General features: G+C 44.1%; 1 protein-coding gene across 1 annotated transcript in view; it reads right to left on the reverse strand.

Moving 5' to 3' along the window:
- Positions 1 to 902: 902 nt before the first annotated feature.
- Positions 903 to 15,025, reverse strand: part of LOC145360669 (tubulin polyglutamylase ttll6-like) — a 47,005-nt gene continuing 32,882 nt past the window's right edge. The window contains exons 14-17 of the mRNA XM_080216018.1: positions 12,642 to 12,836; positions 4,321 to 4,708; positions 2,933 to 3,191; positions 903 to 924 (exon numbers count right to left, since the gene is read on the reverse strand). Of these exons, the coding sequence (XP_080072144.1) occupies positions 903 to 924; positions 2,933 to 3,191; positions 4,321 to 4,708; positions 12,642 to 12,836 (864 nt within the window). The remainder of the gene's footprint in view (positions 925 to 2,932; positions 3,192 to 4,320; positions 4,709 to 12,641; positions 12,837 to 15,025) is intronic.

The raw sequence follows: 15,025 nt of genomic DNA on the forward strand, positions 1-15,025 counted from the left end.
AATACTTAGCGAATTTATGCTGGGGTCAATTTGAGCAACTACTGAGATCAGCCAATTTAACACAGGCAAGAATCAAACATCAACCTTTAAGTCTTTTAATGGTTTTTGCTGTTACATTGATGACAATAAAACTTTGGGGACAGACAGAGACAGAAGCAGCTGGATCCATCTAATATCTTACTACAGCCCTGCAAGGGTTTTAGTTGGACTTAAACCTGGTGCAGTCAGACTTCTTACAGGGTTTTAGCTGCCATGAGAGGGAAGAAGTGTCACTAAAAAAAAGGCAACACATAACAAGAGGAAGAAATACTTTAGTTCAATGTTAAAAAAACATATCATTTTCATTTATTTTGGCTTAATTTGTTCAATGTTTAAAAAAGAGCTTATGGATACTCCTTAACCAATAGACAAAATGTCCATTCCTCCCTGTCTGTGTGCATTTGCACAACGGTACCTGTTCGGACCTTTTTCCGATAGACCGCTGCCAACGTGTAATGCGTTTGTCTCTCTTCTCGGTTCATGCTCATCTCCCCTTTATTTTTTCCCCCTCTCATCCCACCCTGAGCAGAAGGAACTTTAAAAGGCGCAAACTTCACCAGGTAGTGAAAAAGTTCTCCGGCTTGAAGGTGTGTGGGAGGGCAATCCGCTTCTCCAGATTAGTTCAGCCGTCTAACAAGGAAGAATTGGTGAAATTCGTTACTGACAGCTCTGCTGAAAGTACTGACTCTAACCGAGGTATAATTCCAGCAGCACCAAAACCCTAACAATTCGGCTACATCTTGAGAATTCTTTGTAGTCTAGATGTTCCTGACCATCCCTCAGTGACCCTGACATAGTTTAAAAAAGACATGTTCCATCCTCGGCATTTCCCCAAATCAGTGGGCCAAGTGACTTGTGCCTCTTTATAAAAATGCAATGTAGCCCCTGCAGGATAAGGAGCGGAGACAGCGGTGAGAAAACAACAAGGTAATCTAAGAACAGTTAGCACGTATTAATTTCCTCATCTGAAAGTACAATGCCATTATTGCCAGCTGCCCTGCTATATTGTTCACTTTGCCAGAAAGCAAAGTCTTCAAGTAAAAAGGGGAGAGGTACAAACGGGTCCAAAGGGGGCAATTTTTTCCACACAGAAGGTGGTGAGTGTCTGGAACAAGCTGCAGAGGCAGTAGTAGAGGCAGATACAATTTTGTCTTTTGAAAAGCATTTAGACTGCTGGGTATAGAGGGATATGGGCCAAATGCGGGCAATTGGGTTAGTGATTAAAAACTGGGCGACATGGACAAGTTGGCCCGAAGGGCCTATTTCCATGCTGTAAACCTCACTGCTCATTTCTACCATAATTGCTCATGATGCCTCATTCTTTCACTACTCCCAACAATTTTTGTTCTGTTGTGTGTTACAAGCAATTAACTTAGAAAATCAATTTTATTTACATCTTATTTGAGCAGTCATTCATTTGACATCTTCCCTTCATTGAACAATTTCTTACAAATATCTTTCCATTTAAAAATCCACCCAGTAGGATTAACCAATGTATCAGTTTCAAAGCTTCTGCTATTCTCATAAAGCTGGTCCCATCTGTAATTTGGATTTAATCATAAGTTTCTGGTATCTATGGTCATACCAAACCGTTTACCAGAGCCTGGGTGAGACTGCACTGGGGGTATTGTGTGCAGTTTTGGTCTGCTTATCCAAGGAAAGATATACGTGCCATACAGGGAGTGCAATGAAGGTTCACCAAACCAATTCCTGGGATGGAGGGATTGTCCTGTCAGGAAAGATGAAATAGATTGGGCCTTCAATTGCTGATTTAGAAGAATGAGAGGTGATCTCCTTCAAACATACAACAGGGTTGATGCAGGGTGGATGTTTCCCCTGGCTGTGGATTCTAGATGTAGAGATGCCGGCGTTGGACTGGGGTACACACAGTAAGGAGTCTCACAACACCAGGTTAGAGTCCAACCAGTTTATTTGATAGTAATCTCACAAGCTTTCAGAAACGGTGTTCCTTCATCAGGTGCTTGGAAGGACCTTCCACACCGTTTCTGAAAGCTTGTGAGATTACTATCAAATAAGCTGGTTGGACTTTAACCTGGTGTTGTGAGACTTCTCACTATGTGGATTCCACACCCAGTGGACACTGTCTCAGAATAAGAAGTAGGTCATTTAAGACTAAGGTTAGAAGGAATTTCTTCACTCAGATGGTGGTGAATCTTTGAAATTCTCTACTCCAGAGGGCTGTGGCGGCTCAGTCACTGAGTTTGTTCAAGACTGAGGTGGGGGCAGCACCGTGGCACAGTGGTTAGCACTGCTGCCTCACAGCGCAAGGGACCCGGGTTCAATTCTGGCCTCGGGTCACTGTCTGTGCGGAGTCTGCATGTTCTCCCTGGCTCTGCGTGGGTTTCCTCCAGGTGCTCCGGTTTCCTCCCACAGTCCAAGAGATGTGAGGGTTAGATGGATTAGCCATGCTAAATTGCCCCTTAGTGTCAGGGAGACTAGCTAGTGTAAATGTGTGGCATTATGGGGATAGGGCCTGGGTGGGATTCTGAACGCTGCAGACTCGATGGGCTGAATGGCCTCCTTCTGCACTGCAAGGTCTCTATGATAGATTTCTACATATTAAAAACAATAAGAGATATGGGGATAATGCAGGAGTTAAAAAGATCAGCCATGATCTCACTGAATAGCAGAGCCACTCAAAGGGCTAAGTGACCTACTCCTGTTCTTATTTCTCATGTATAATGTGATCACTGTTGCTCAGGTGTTCTCTGTAAGGGAGTCTAACACCAGATCAGGCTCACTATTAAACATTAGACACAATAAGCCAAATCAGGTTAAAAGCAGGGCAATGAGACATCCCACAACAGCTGCTGATTTTAAACCAAAGGGTTTGCAAACAGGCGCAAGTCTCATTGAAGAATTTTAGATTTACCTGTTGATATTGGACTGGAATAAGCTCAGTATGTTTGCGTGTCTTGTTAATTGAGCTCGTTGATTGATGGGGGCTCGTGCTGACACCATGGTCAGCCCATGGTTTGCAGGGTTGATTACGTTCATCTTCATTTTCCACAGATTGGAAGCGCTGCTTGTGCTGCTCAGCCGTGCCGTGCTCACTGGGATGTTGAGGCTGTTTCCTGAGACTGGTGGCACATTGTTGCTTTGGGAGCCTTTTGACTCCATCAGGGAGTTTTCTGTGCAGAAACACATTGCAGTCAATGGATTCTGTTCTCACCCTCCCCACCCTGCTAACCTGACCCAACTGACCTAGTTCTTGTGGTACCCTGGTGGCCCTTCAGTGAAAGAATACCGATATGTTTTTATATTACTTTTATTTCTAACAAAGACAAGACAATAACGTAGACAAAATGTTCTCCGAAACTGTGCCATTTATTTTCCTCAGTGATGCTGATAACACTGGAGAATGATGTAGTTCAGGATCGAGAATATCTTACTGGAAAGACAGGAACACATAAGTAAATAAGTGAGGTGGATAATATTGAGTTTAAAATTGTTGAGATTGAAACACACAGATTTTATCACAGCAGTGGGTAGTGTAAGAACATTGCTGCAATGTAAATGGCAATATGCTATTATGAGAACCTACGTCAAAGGTTGTTTACAACAAAGCTATGGCCCAGGGAAAGCAATGTAGGGAGTTAAAGTATAGTGTGAAAGCAATGGGGCCTCTCATCTCTGCTTGGCACTCAGTTCAAATAACTGAGGGGTCATAAATCACCAGAAGATATTGCATCCAACCCGAATCAGATCATAACGAGAATGTTGTTTGAGAAGATCCAATGTTTTCACTCAATCCCCATCCACTGACTCTGTCTACACTTCCCACTGCCTCGAAAAAGCAGCCAACATTATCAAGGATCCCTCGCACCCCGGATATTCTCTCTTCCACCTTCTTCCATCAGGAAAAAGATACAAAAGTCTGAGGTCATGGACCAACCGACTCAAGAACAGCTTCTTCCCTGCTGTCGTCAGACTTCTGAATGGACCTACCTTGCATTAAGTTGATCTTTTTCTACACCCTAGCTATGACTGCAACACTACGTTCTGCACTCTCTCCTTTCCTTCTCTACGAATGGTATGCTTTGTCTGCATAGCGCGTAAGAAACAATACTTTTCACTGTATGTTAATACATGTGACAATAATAAATCAAATCAAATCAAAAGATTGTACCCTGTTACATCTTACACTGCGCTCTCTCACCAAGAAACTACCTGGGAGTTCTAAAACAAAAGTTTCCTCTGCATATAACTTAATCTGATCTGTGCAAACACACATAAAGAAATTGAGAATCATTATCTCACCAGGGCTTGGTTTGGCACTTGGTGAACGAGGATAAGCTGATACCGCACTCATCCGTAACTCTGAGAATCCCGTAGTCCTTGACGTGACAACGGTTTCAATCGACATCGGTATTGCATTTCCCGTTGTCCACGTCACACCCCTGCGGACGGGATAGCGTTGGTGGAAGCGGTGCAGAGGGAGTCCGATTCCCAGGCTGGGATTCCCCTTGTGGCTGGCATGGAGAGGAACCTGGCCTCTGGGAGTAAGCAACGTTGACCAGTTTATCGTAGAAGGGTTGAGGATTCCCAGCTCTGCTGTAGTGTTCCTTTCGAAAGTGGACAAAGGCCCAACGTATGCTAACTCTTCCATCTCCTGGAATGGCCGGTATGAGCTTTGGTAAATCAATGACTAGAAAGTTAAAGAAACATACAAGATGAGTGGTTACAGGACACAAACCCAATCTAATGGAATACCCAACCAAACCACAAATATCTGTATCTATCTTTTGTGATATTTACATATTTTAACAATATTGGCTGGTTCTTATCTGATTTCCTTCACAACAAGGGTGTTGACTGGTATACAATTCGAGATGTACTTGTTGAAATGGTTAGATGAGAGAATTGAGGAATATAGGGGTAGGACTGGAAAGTGGAGTTGATGTAAAATATGTCTTTCTAAATGGTGGAATAAGCACAAGGGGCCATAGGGTCTGCTCCTGCTTCCATTTATTTGATGGCATGGTGGCACAATGGTTAACACTGTTTCCTCACAGCGCCAGGGTCCCAGGTTCAATTCCAGCCTTGGGTCAGTCTGTGTGGAGTCTGCACGTTCTCCCTGTGTCTGCGTGGGTTTCCTCCAGGTGCTCCATTTTCCTCCCACAGTCCAAAGATGTGCGGGTTAAGTTGATTGGCCATGTTAAATTGACCCTCAGTGTCAGGGGTTAGCAGAGCAAACGTGTGGGGTTTAGGGCCTCGGTGGAATTGTGGTCGATACAGACGCAATGGGCCAAATGGCCTCCTTGTGTACTGTAGGGGTTCTATGATTTATGTTCTTATGCCTTGCCTCTCTTGCCCAATTCCTAATTTATTATGACAGAGTCACAAGATTAGAATAGAATCATAGAATCCCTACAATGCAGGAGGCCATTTGGCCCATCGAGCCTGCTATCCCCGAAACTCCAAGTATTTACTCTGCTAATCCGCCTGACACTAAAAGTAACGTTTATTTATTAATCACAAGTAGGCTTACATTCACACTGCAATGAAATTATTGTGAAAATCCCCTGAGGGGCAAGTTAGCATGGCCAATCCACTTAACAGGCACATCTTTGGAGACTAAAGGGCAATTTTGCATGGCCAATCCACTTAACCTGCACATCTTTCGACTGTGGAAGGATACCGGAGCACCCGGATGAAACCCACACAGACATGGGGCAAACATGCAAACTCCACACAGACAATCACCTGAGGCCAGAACTAAGCCCAGGTCCTTGGCATTGTGAGGCAGCAGTGCTAATGACTGTGCCACTGTGCCGCCCAGCAATTAAACATTTGAGAGGATCACAGTGCATCCAATCATGTCCTGCTAATGTGTGAACAGGTGTGGGATTAAGTGGATGGGTCTATTAAAATTCAGCACAGGTACAATAGGACAAGTGACCCATTCTGTATTCTCAGCTTCTATTCTATGATTCTAAGATAAAATGCACAGATAACTGTGCAAGTCAGTGCCTGAACATGACTCCCACCAGTAGTCTGTGCTGGCAAGCAATGTAGATTTTGCTGGTTAGTTATAAACTCCTCCCTCTATGTCTTGGCGCTTGCCAATTTGCAACTGAATCCTTTATCAGCTTAAAACGTTAGAATGGTTACAGCACAGAAGGAATGAGTCAAGCCCTGCCGGCTTCCCGCAAGAACAATTTTGCTCAGGCCTTTTCCAGCCTCTCCAGAGGAGCAGCAGTAAAGCAAAGGGCCACGTGAGCTTGCTCCACCATTCAGAAAGGTCGTGACTGATATCTTCTACATTAACACTTTCCAGCTCCATCCCCATATCCCTCAATTCCCTAACCTAACCAGCTCAACAAATACATTGTGAAAGGTGTACCAGTTCAAGGCAGCATCCTCCCATGGTGAAGGGAACAAGACAAGAAAAAGCTAATGAAGTTAATGTGTAAATACCACCCAGCACAGATACAGATACTTCTGGCTTTGTTTAGCAGTTTTGTTTTCCCTTCAGATGCTTATCCAATTCATTTCTGAAAGCCCCCACAACACTCTGAGGCAGTGCAATCCAGATGTTAACTACTCACTGCGTACAGGGATTTTTTAATTCATGTCTTATCTGGTTCTTTCCCTCTTTAAATCTGTCCTCTGGGTTAGGTGGATTGGCTATGCTAAATTGCTCCTTAGTTTCCCAAGATGTGTAGATTAGGGGGATTAGTGGGGTAAATACTTGGGGTTATGACGAACAGGTCTGGGTGTGATTTCCCCTTAGTATCAGGGGGATTACGTAGGGTTACAAAGATAGGGCCTGGGTGGGATCATGGTCAGCACAGACTTGATGGGCTGAATGGCCATCTTCTGCACTGTAGGGATTCCATGATTCTCTGGCTCTCGACCCTTCCACCAATGGGAATAGTTTCTCTATGGATAATCTGTCTGGATCCCTTTTAATTTTGGACACCTCCATCAAATCTCTCAATTTTCTCTTCTCCAAGGAGGACAACCTAGTGTCTCCGATTTGTTGTCGGGTGTGTCTTCAAGAGGGAGAAGGGGTGCACTAAAGATTCTGTACTAATTGAGTTTGGGAAACTCTTAAACATAACAGAGTTCCATTTGTGTCAGACAGCTAGCTTACAATGAGACTGTTCAATACTGCAGTTGCCCCGCACTATTTGTTTGACCAGCTGATTTTACTTTCTTTAAATTTTCCATGCTGCACTACAGACATGTTGGCAACCTAACATTGATTGGTTTCAGAGGAATTTCCAGCTGGTCCCACAGAGGCTCTGCTGATTATCCATCGTAACAGCGGCAGGGGATCCAAAGAAACAGATGCTGTTTCTCCTGCGTTCAAAGATACAAAGGGTGATCAGGGCAACTTCTGCAGTGACTTAGCCCCAGTGACTCTGGGGCTGCACAGTGCTGCCTTACAGCGCCAGGGACCCAGATTCAGTTCCCGGCTTGGGTCACTATCTATGTGGAGTCTGCCCATTTTCCCTGCGTGGGTTTCTTCCAGGTGCTCCGGTTTCCTCTCACACTCCAAAGATATACGGGTTAGGTTGATTGGCCATGCTAAACTGAATCTAGTGTCAGTGGGATTAGCAGGGCAAATGGGTGAGGTTATGGGAATAGGTCCTGGGTGGGATTGTGGTTGGTACAAGCCTGATGGGCCAAATGGCCTCCTTCTGTACTGTAGCGATTCTATGAAAGTACATCCAAGTCTTGTAAGTTCATTCAGAAAATCAGTCCAGACTGAGTTAATGGAGAGGGAAAGAGCTAACTCATCTGTTCTGGAAATGCTGGAGCACTTCACAGCCAGATGAGTATGTTTTTCTTAAGTATGTTCATACATGTAGCCAAACGCAGTAGCCATAGTGTGCACAGCAGAATCTTACAAACAGCAATTGAGATAAATGGCCAGATAATCTGTCTTGATGACTGTTGCTGCTGAAAGACAGATCAAGCTTTGGTAGTACATTTTCTGCACATTTTTCTCAGATATTTTCTCCCAAGCTCTCCCGAATGTGCTGACTCTTATAAGGGTACAGTTCTGCAAGTACTAGGCTTCCCTCCAGTTTGTTTCCAAAATAAGAGCTGTAACTATTTGAACCTAATCATTGTATACTGACCAGGCTGAGCATCACAGCAATGTTTAACCTTCCTCACATTCATATATTTTGGTCAGTGATGAGGAACAGAAACACTTGGTTTGGCTTTTGGCCTTGCTAGCCAACAGGTGCTGCTGAGGCCTACGACACTATCCCTTAACTCAACATAGTGGGTTTCCTCCGGGTGCTCCGGTTTCCTCTCACAATCTGAAAGACCTGCTGGTTGAGTGCATTGACCTGAACAGGTGCCAGAATGTGGCAACTAGGGGAATTTCACAGTAACTCAATATAGACTGTGGATAAAATGTGCAGACCTCCTGGTCTGTATTATCACACCGTATTTCACATGAGCATTGAATCTTTGAAGGAGCAGTCGTTTTAAGTAATCATTGTGCCCTGTTGAAGAGTCATCCAGACTTGAAACGTTGGCTCTATTCTCTCTCCACAGGTGTTGTCAGGCCTGCTGAAGTTTTTCCAGCATTTTCTGTTTTTGTGTGATTGTGTTGCACTATTTGCCTTGCTAAATTCCTTCATCCTGAACCCACTGAAGATCCCATTGCTGTCGCCTGCTCTAGCTCTTGTCCTCTGTGACTCCTGGGACAGACAAATTCTGAAGATTCAGTTTACAACCTTATTTATTTCCTCTAATCTAGATTTAATTGAATTATACAGCACAGCATTCTACCCATTAGCCCATAGCCCTCACTCTTTCCCCATTACCCTTTTGTCTGCTCTCGGCTTCCCCTTACATTTAGCAAATTCATTATTGTACATGGGCAGGGCAGTTGAATATGTCACTGTCACTGTTCTGCCACTGCTATGAATTGAGATTCCATGAATGGTTAGGCTGGTAAAACGCAGGAATAACAAAAACTCCGGTAATATTTGGTCATAGAATCATAGAAACCCCATGATGCAGAAGAGGCCCATTGCCAACTCAGACAGCATGGTGGTACAGTAGCTAGCATTGTTGCATCATGGTCTGATTCCCGGCTTGGGTCACTGTCTGTGTGCAGTTTGCACATTCTCTCTGTGTCTGCGTGGATTTCCTCCAACAAGATGTGCAGGTTAGGTGGGTTGGTCATGATAAATTGCCCCTTAGTGTAGGGGGACTAGCTAGGATAAATGCATGGCGTTATGGCGATAGGGCCCAGGTGGGATTGTGGTGGGTGCAAACACGATGGGCTGAATGGTCTCCTTCTGCACTGTAGAATTCTATTCTATGACTATGACAGAGCATCTTACCCAGGCCCTATCCCCCCGCACCATCCCCGTAATCCCACATATTTCCCATGGCCAATTCACCTAACCTGCACATATTTGGATTGTGGGAGGAAAGCCACTCAGACATGGGGGAAGAACATGCAAACTCCACGTTGATAGTCACCCAAAACCAGAATTGAACCCGGGTCCCTGAAGCTGTAAGGCGGCAGTGCTAATTCCTATGCCACCGTGCTGTCTTAAGGTCAAGAGTTGCTTGAGAATAAAATGTTTGGGGAAACTGGGTAGTAATGTGAGGTATTCATTCAGGCCAGTCTGCTGTCCAATAGAAATGATCTTGTCCAGTCTTGATGTACACCTTATGGTCAACATGGACAGATTCACCTCAAAGAATGAACAAGAGTTGGCACAAGCCCATGACACAAAACTGCCTCCAACTCTCTGCACTGAGAAGTACTAAGTTGGCAACCTTTTCGATGCTTTAAATTTGGACCGCAGTACATAGGCAGTAGAGGCCTTGCAGAGAGAGCTCTACTCTGCATCTAAACAGTGCTGATGTAGGAGTGCTTGCTGCTGAGACTGGTGTGTGCCTGGAATTGGCATAAAATTCCTAAAATCCTGACAGTACGAAAGAAGGCCATTCAGTATGTACCGACCACAATCTCACCCAGGCCCTATTCCCATAACCCTCGCCATTCCCCCTGACACTAGGGTCAATTTAGCATGGCCAATCAACCTAAACTGCACATCTTTGGACTGTGGGAGGACCGGAGCACCCGGAGGAAACCCACACAGACTCAGGAAGAATGTGCAAACTCCACACAGACAGTGACCCAAGCCAGGAATTGAACCTGGAGCCCTGGCACTGTGAGGCAGCAGTGCTAACCACTGTGCCACCATGCCAGCCCAATTCACACCAAGTAAAATTTGTGGAACAAAGTGGTGCTAAAATGTGCTTTAGAACTTTTCAATTTTATGAGAAATATTGAACTTTTACACAGTGACCAGGTGAATATAACTTGTACACAATAAATGCAGAATCACTTCCATTTCTAGAAATGTGTACATTGTAGGATAGAAGGAATGTATAATAAGTGACTGTTGAACTAAATCATGGGAAGGAGTCGGTGTCAGAAGGCAAGGTGAGTAATATTTAACCTTCTCTTCTTTCCAATGGTCAGTGCCAAATTACACCACTTGTGTACAGAAGAGGATGATCTAGAAGTAGCACATGTTAGCATTTCTGGGGCAATGATAGGGCTTTTAGAATTAGTTTTAAACCTCTGGCCTAGTATGCATTTTTTACAAGTTAGGCAGAATTTGCATTTCTGCTATCTCTCAACAGTTGCTCAATGGGTAACACAACTGTGTCAATCGTTAGAGGACTGTGGGTTCAAGCTCCAGTCCACTGAAAATCTATCACTATATGGATGTAGCTATAGTTAGGAAAGCCCACTAATGCCTCTACTATCTCAAGAGGCTAAGGAAATTCGGCATGTTCACTACAACTCTCACCAATTTTTACAGATGCACCATAGAAAGCATTCTTTCTGATTGTATCACAGTTTGGTATGGCTCCTGTTCTGGCCAAGACCACAAGAAACCTCAAAGGGTTGTGAACATAGCCCAATCCATCACACAAACCAGCCTCCCCCGTCCATTGACCCTGTCTGCACTTCTCACCGCCTTGGAAAAGCAGCCGGCATAATCAAGGACCCCACACACCCCGGACATTCTTTCTTCCACCTTCTTCCATCAGGAAAAAGATACAAAAGTCTGAGATCATGTGCAGCTTCTCTGCTGCCACCAGACTTTTGAATGTCCTATCGTTTCTTGAGCTGATCTTTCTCTGCACCCTAGTTATGATTGTAAACACTATATTCTGTACCCTCTCCTTTCCTTCTCCCCTATGTACTCTATGAATGGTATTTCTTGTCTGTATAGCGCAGAAGAAACAATATTTTTCACTGTAACCCAATACATGTGACAATAATAAATCAAATCAAGAGTTAGAAGATTGTGAGTCCATGATCCTGTCCACTGAAAATCTAGGTTGGCAAAATCTAGGCTGACACTCAGGCTGGAATTTTACCGGCACACCTGCCCCAATTCCAGGCATTCTCCGTTGGCCTCAGGTGGGATCATATGAACCTCAGGTGGACGTGCCGGTAAAATTCCACACTCAGTGTTGCTCTGCTGGAGGCTCATAATAAAACACTAAATTGAGGCCTTCTCGGCTGGGAAAGATCCCACATCATTATTTGAATAAAAACAGTGGAGTTCCCTGATGGTCAATATATAACAATAGTACCTTCTGAAAAAACACAGATGAACTGTTCATTTATCTCATTGCTGTTTGCAGGAGTTTGCTGAATGCAAATTGGTTGCCGCATTTCCTATATTAGAAGTAACTACACTTTGAAAGTACTTCATTGCTTGTGGGAAGCTTTGGGGCTTGATAAATGCTTGTTCTTTCTTTATCCAAGTGGCAGGAAGTGTGCTTGTAATCACTGAGTGAGGACAAGATCAGACTCAATTCTGATATACTCACCACTAAGTTAGATGCTGGCTCTCAGGCAGAGATCATTTTAGTCTAACTCTTCCTCTTTCGCAGGATAAGGAGAGACACTGTTTGACATGACGCCCAATAGGGGGATGTATAACTAACATTACACCCAATTCCATCAGTAGCCCAACAGGCAGATCAGCTGAAAATTGCTCACCTTGTTGGTTAGGTTCACACTTGAAGATTGGTCCCTCAGGTGAAATGCAGGGAGTTAGTATTTCCCGTGTGTATTGGGGTGGTATGGTGGCACAGTGGTTAGCTGCCTCACAGCACCAGGGACCGCGGTTCGATTCCTGGCTTGGGCCGCTGTCTGTCTGGAGTTTGCACATTCTCCCTGTGTCTGCACGGGTTTCCTCCCACAGTCCAAAGATGTGTGGGTTAGGTTGATTGGCTATGCTAAGTTGCCCCTTAGTGTCAGGGGGACTAGATGGGCATGGAGTTGTGGGGATAGGGCCTGGGTGGGATTGTGTTTGGTGCAGAAACAATGGGCTGAATGGCCTCCTTCTGTAGCAATTCTACAATTCTATTCTATGAAACAAGCCATTTACAAACTTTGTGCTCCCAGTGGAGAGTTTTACCTGCTAGAAACGCAGCCGCCCGCACTTTACAATCTTAAACCCTGCAGCACCCTCCCTGGTCTATAATTCCTGGTGGGCAAGGCCCCCCACAAGAGTGCAAAGTGGAAGGATTACCAGTTAACTCTTTCACACTGTGCAACTCACTTTATTTTGGCTAGCAGCGAATGGAGGAGCAGTTTGCACACTGCAGTTAACACCAGGAGTGTTTTGCAATATACGGTAAACTTGCTCGACAACACCCAGAGCTCGGAGGAGGTTTTCCCGCTGCAGTAGGCCACTGAGTCGCTGCAACTCCTCCTCTTCAATTATATCCAGTGGTTTCATGGTGTCTATGACTTCCTGTAGATGGGCAGAAAGGGGAGAAAACATCGATTAGACAAGGCCGAATGGGCAATCAAGTTCTGGAATTTATTTGGAGAAAAGATTGCAATAACCATCAGACTTACAGCCGTTAATGGGTGGGTCAGGAGGTGTTCAGATGCTAATTTCAGTCATTGACCTTGTCCTCTGGGAAGCTGCGTTCAGTAGCAGGAGCAGTGCAATCGGTTTCACTATCACCAAGAGAAGGAAAAACAGCCCGGATCCTTATTTTTAATCGCCATTCAGAATGTCCTGCTGGAAAGTTTCTGCATGGACATTGAGTGATGACAAGCTTGACAAGGTCTTCCGACATTCTCAATGCTCACTTATTAAAAACGGCCACTCAGAATGGGCATTTGAAAGATCTTCTGATGCTCGTGGAACTGAAGCAGCTACTCGAGGGAAGGGACTGAGTTCAAATCAGCAGCAACTTGCACGTGTACACCTTTCATATAGTAAAGATCTGCAGATATGTTGAGCGGAAGTGTGCGCCAAAGCTTGATCAGAGAGATAGCCTTTGGGAATTATTTTAAAAGGTGAACCAGGGAGAGAGATGTTGGGGTAAGGTTTTTATTGTTAGTAGGGGAAACAAAGAAATGCACAGGGAACAAGAATTAAAAGATCAAAGAACATGGGCATGAAATATTAACAATATAGTAGAATTGGGAGTGGCCATAGAAGGATTTGTAAATGATTTTTATTGCCTTGTTTTCATAGGTAGAAAGCCAGTTTAGGTTGGTAAGGACAGGGTGATGGGGGCAAACTGGAGTCAATGGGACATGATATGACGGTTGGAGGTAAAATTTTGGATGAGTTAGAGCCAAAGACAAGGACAAAGTGATGGCACAACTAACTAGGACAAGTCTCAGTGAGGGGATGATTGTGGTCACTAAGACCATTTGCCTGAAGCAACTGTCTAGAATGCTATCCATTATGACATTGTTAGCTTCCTGCTGAACACATTTTGTAATATAGAATTATAGTGAATTGATCACAGTTTGTGTGCTCATGTGAAGGGTAAAGATCAATAGGGATGAATTGATTGAGCTGAGTGAGTGGTTTCTGTGTAGTAATTGCTACGTGGTTCTATAAACCCTGATTGATTTTTTTTATCTATACTGTTAGCAAATATGATATGATGAAATTAGATTTTATTTTATACTGATTTACTTCACCATGTCTTTTTCACCCTGTCCATACCAAATCATGAGGAACTTCTTCACTCAAAGGGTAGTGAATCTCTGGAATTCTCTGCCCGTTGAAGTGGTGGAGGCTGCCTCGCTAAATATATTTAAGTCGCAGGTAGATAGGTTTTTGGTAGGCAAGGGGATTAAGGGTTATGGGAGAAAGCGGGAAAGTGAAACTGAGCCACTTCAGATCAGCCATGATCTTATTGAATGGCGGGGCAGGCTCGAAGGGCTAGATGGCCTACTCCTGCTCCTATTTCTTATGTTCTTATGATGTGGAAATGCCAGCATTGGACTGGGGTGGGCACAGTAAGAAGTCTCACAGTTATAGTCCTAGCACAAGCTTCATCAGGTGAGTGATGAAGGAGTGCTCCAAAAACTATAATTCCAAATAAACCTGTTGGACTTTCACCTGGTGCTGTGAGACTTCTTACTATACCAAATCATGGCAGCCCTCTGACATGTCTTATAAGCATCCAGTCTAAAGGTGTCAGGTTAGGGTACTCTACTACAGAAAGCATTACAGCAAAGTCCTATCACAACCAAGAATAAGCAGAATTTTCTTCTTTCTAGCCTATGAATACTAAAGCCATATGTACCTCCCTTACTGTCATGCAAATTGAAATCAGTTCAGATAGACATGGAACCTCAAGACCATCCTTGCTAATGCAGCTCAGTATCCATCTGACCTTCACTTTCGTCCACTGGACTAGACTAACTTTCAAACTACCTCTGTGTCGACGAGGTAAACCCAAGTTTTGCATTTGGATATTTTGTCTGATTAAAGATACATTAGTGCAGCAGCAAGATGATACAACAATTGGGAATATCCAAATGAATGCAGCATTTGTAAGTCTGATATCTATTTCCAAGTCAATCACCAATTTGGATAATCTCTGTTCTGAAAAGACCAGGTCAACAACACTGGAAAATCCAGCCCTTAGAAAAGCAAGGCCCTGATATTCTAAATCTCCCTTTGCT

Source organism: Carcharhinus amblyrhynchos, chromosome 32 (genome assembly GCF_965287045.1).
Source record: "Carcharhinus amblyrhynchos chromosome 32, sCarAmb.v2.hapA, whole genome shotgun sequence".
Classification (NCBI taxonomy): domain Eukaryota; kingdom Metazoa; phylum Chordata; class Chondrichthyes; order Carcharhiniformes; family Carcharhinidae; genus Carcharhinus; species Carcharhinus amblyrhynchos.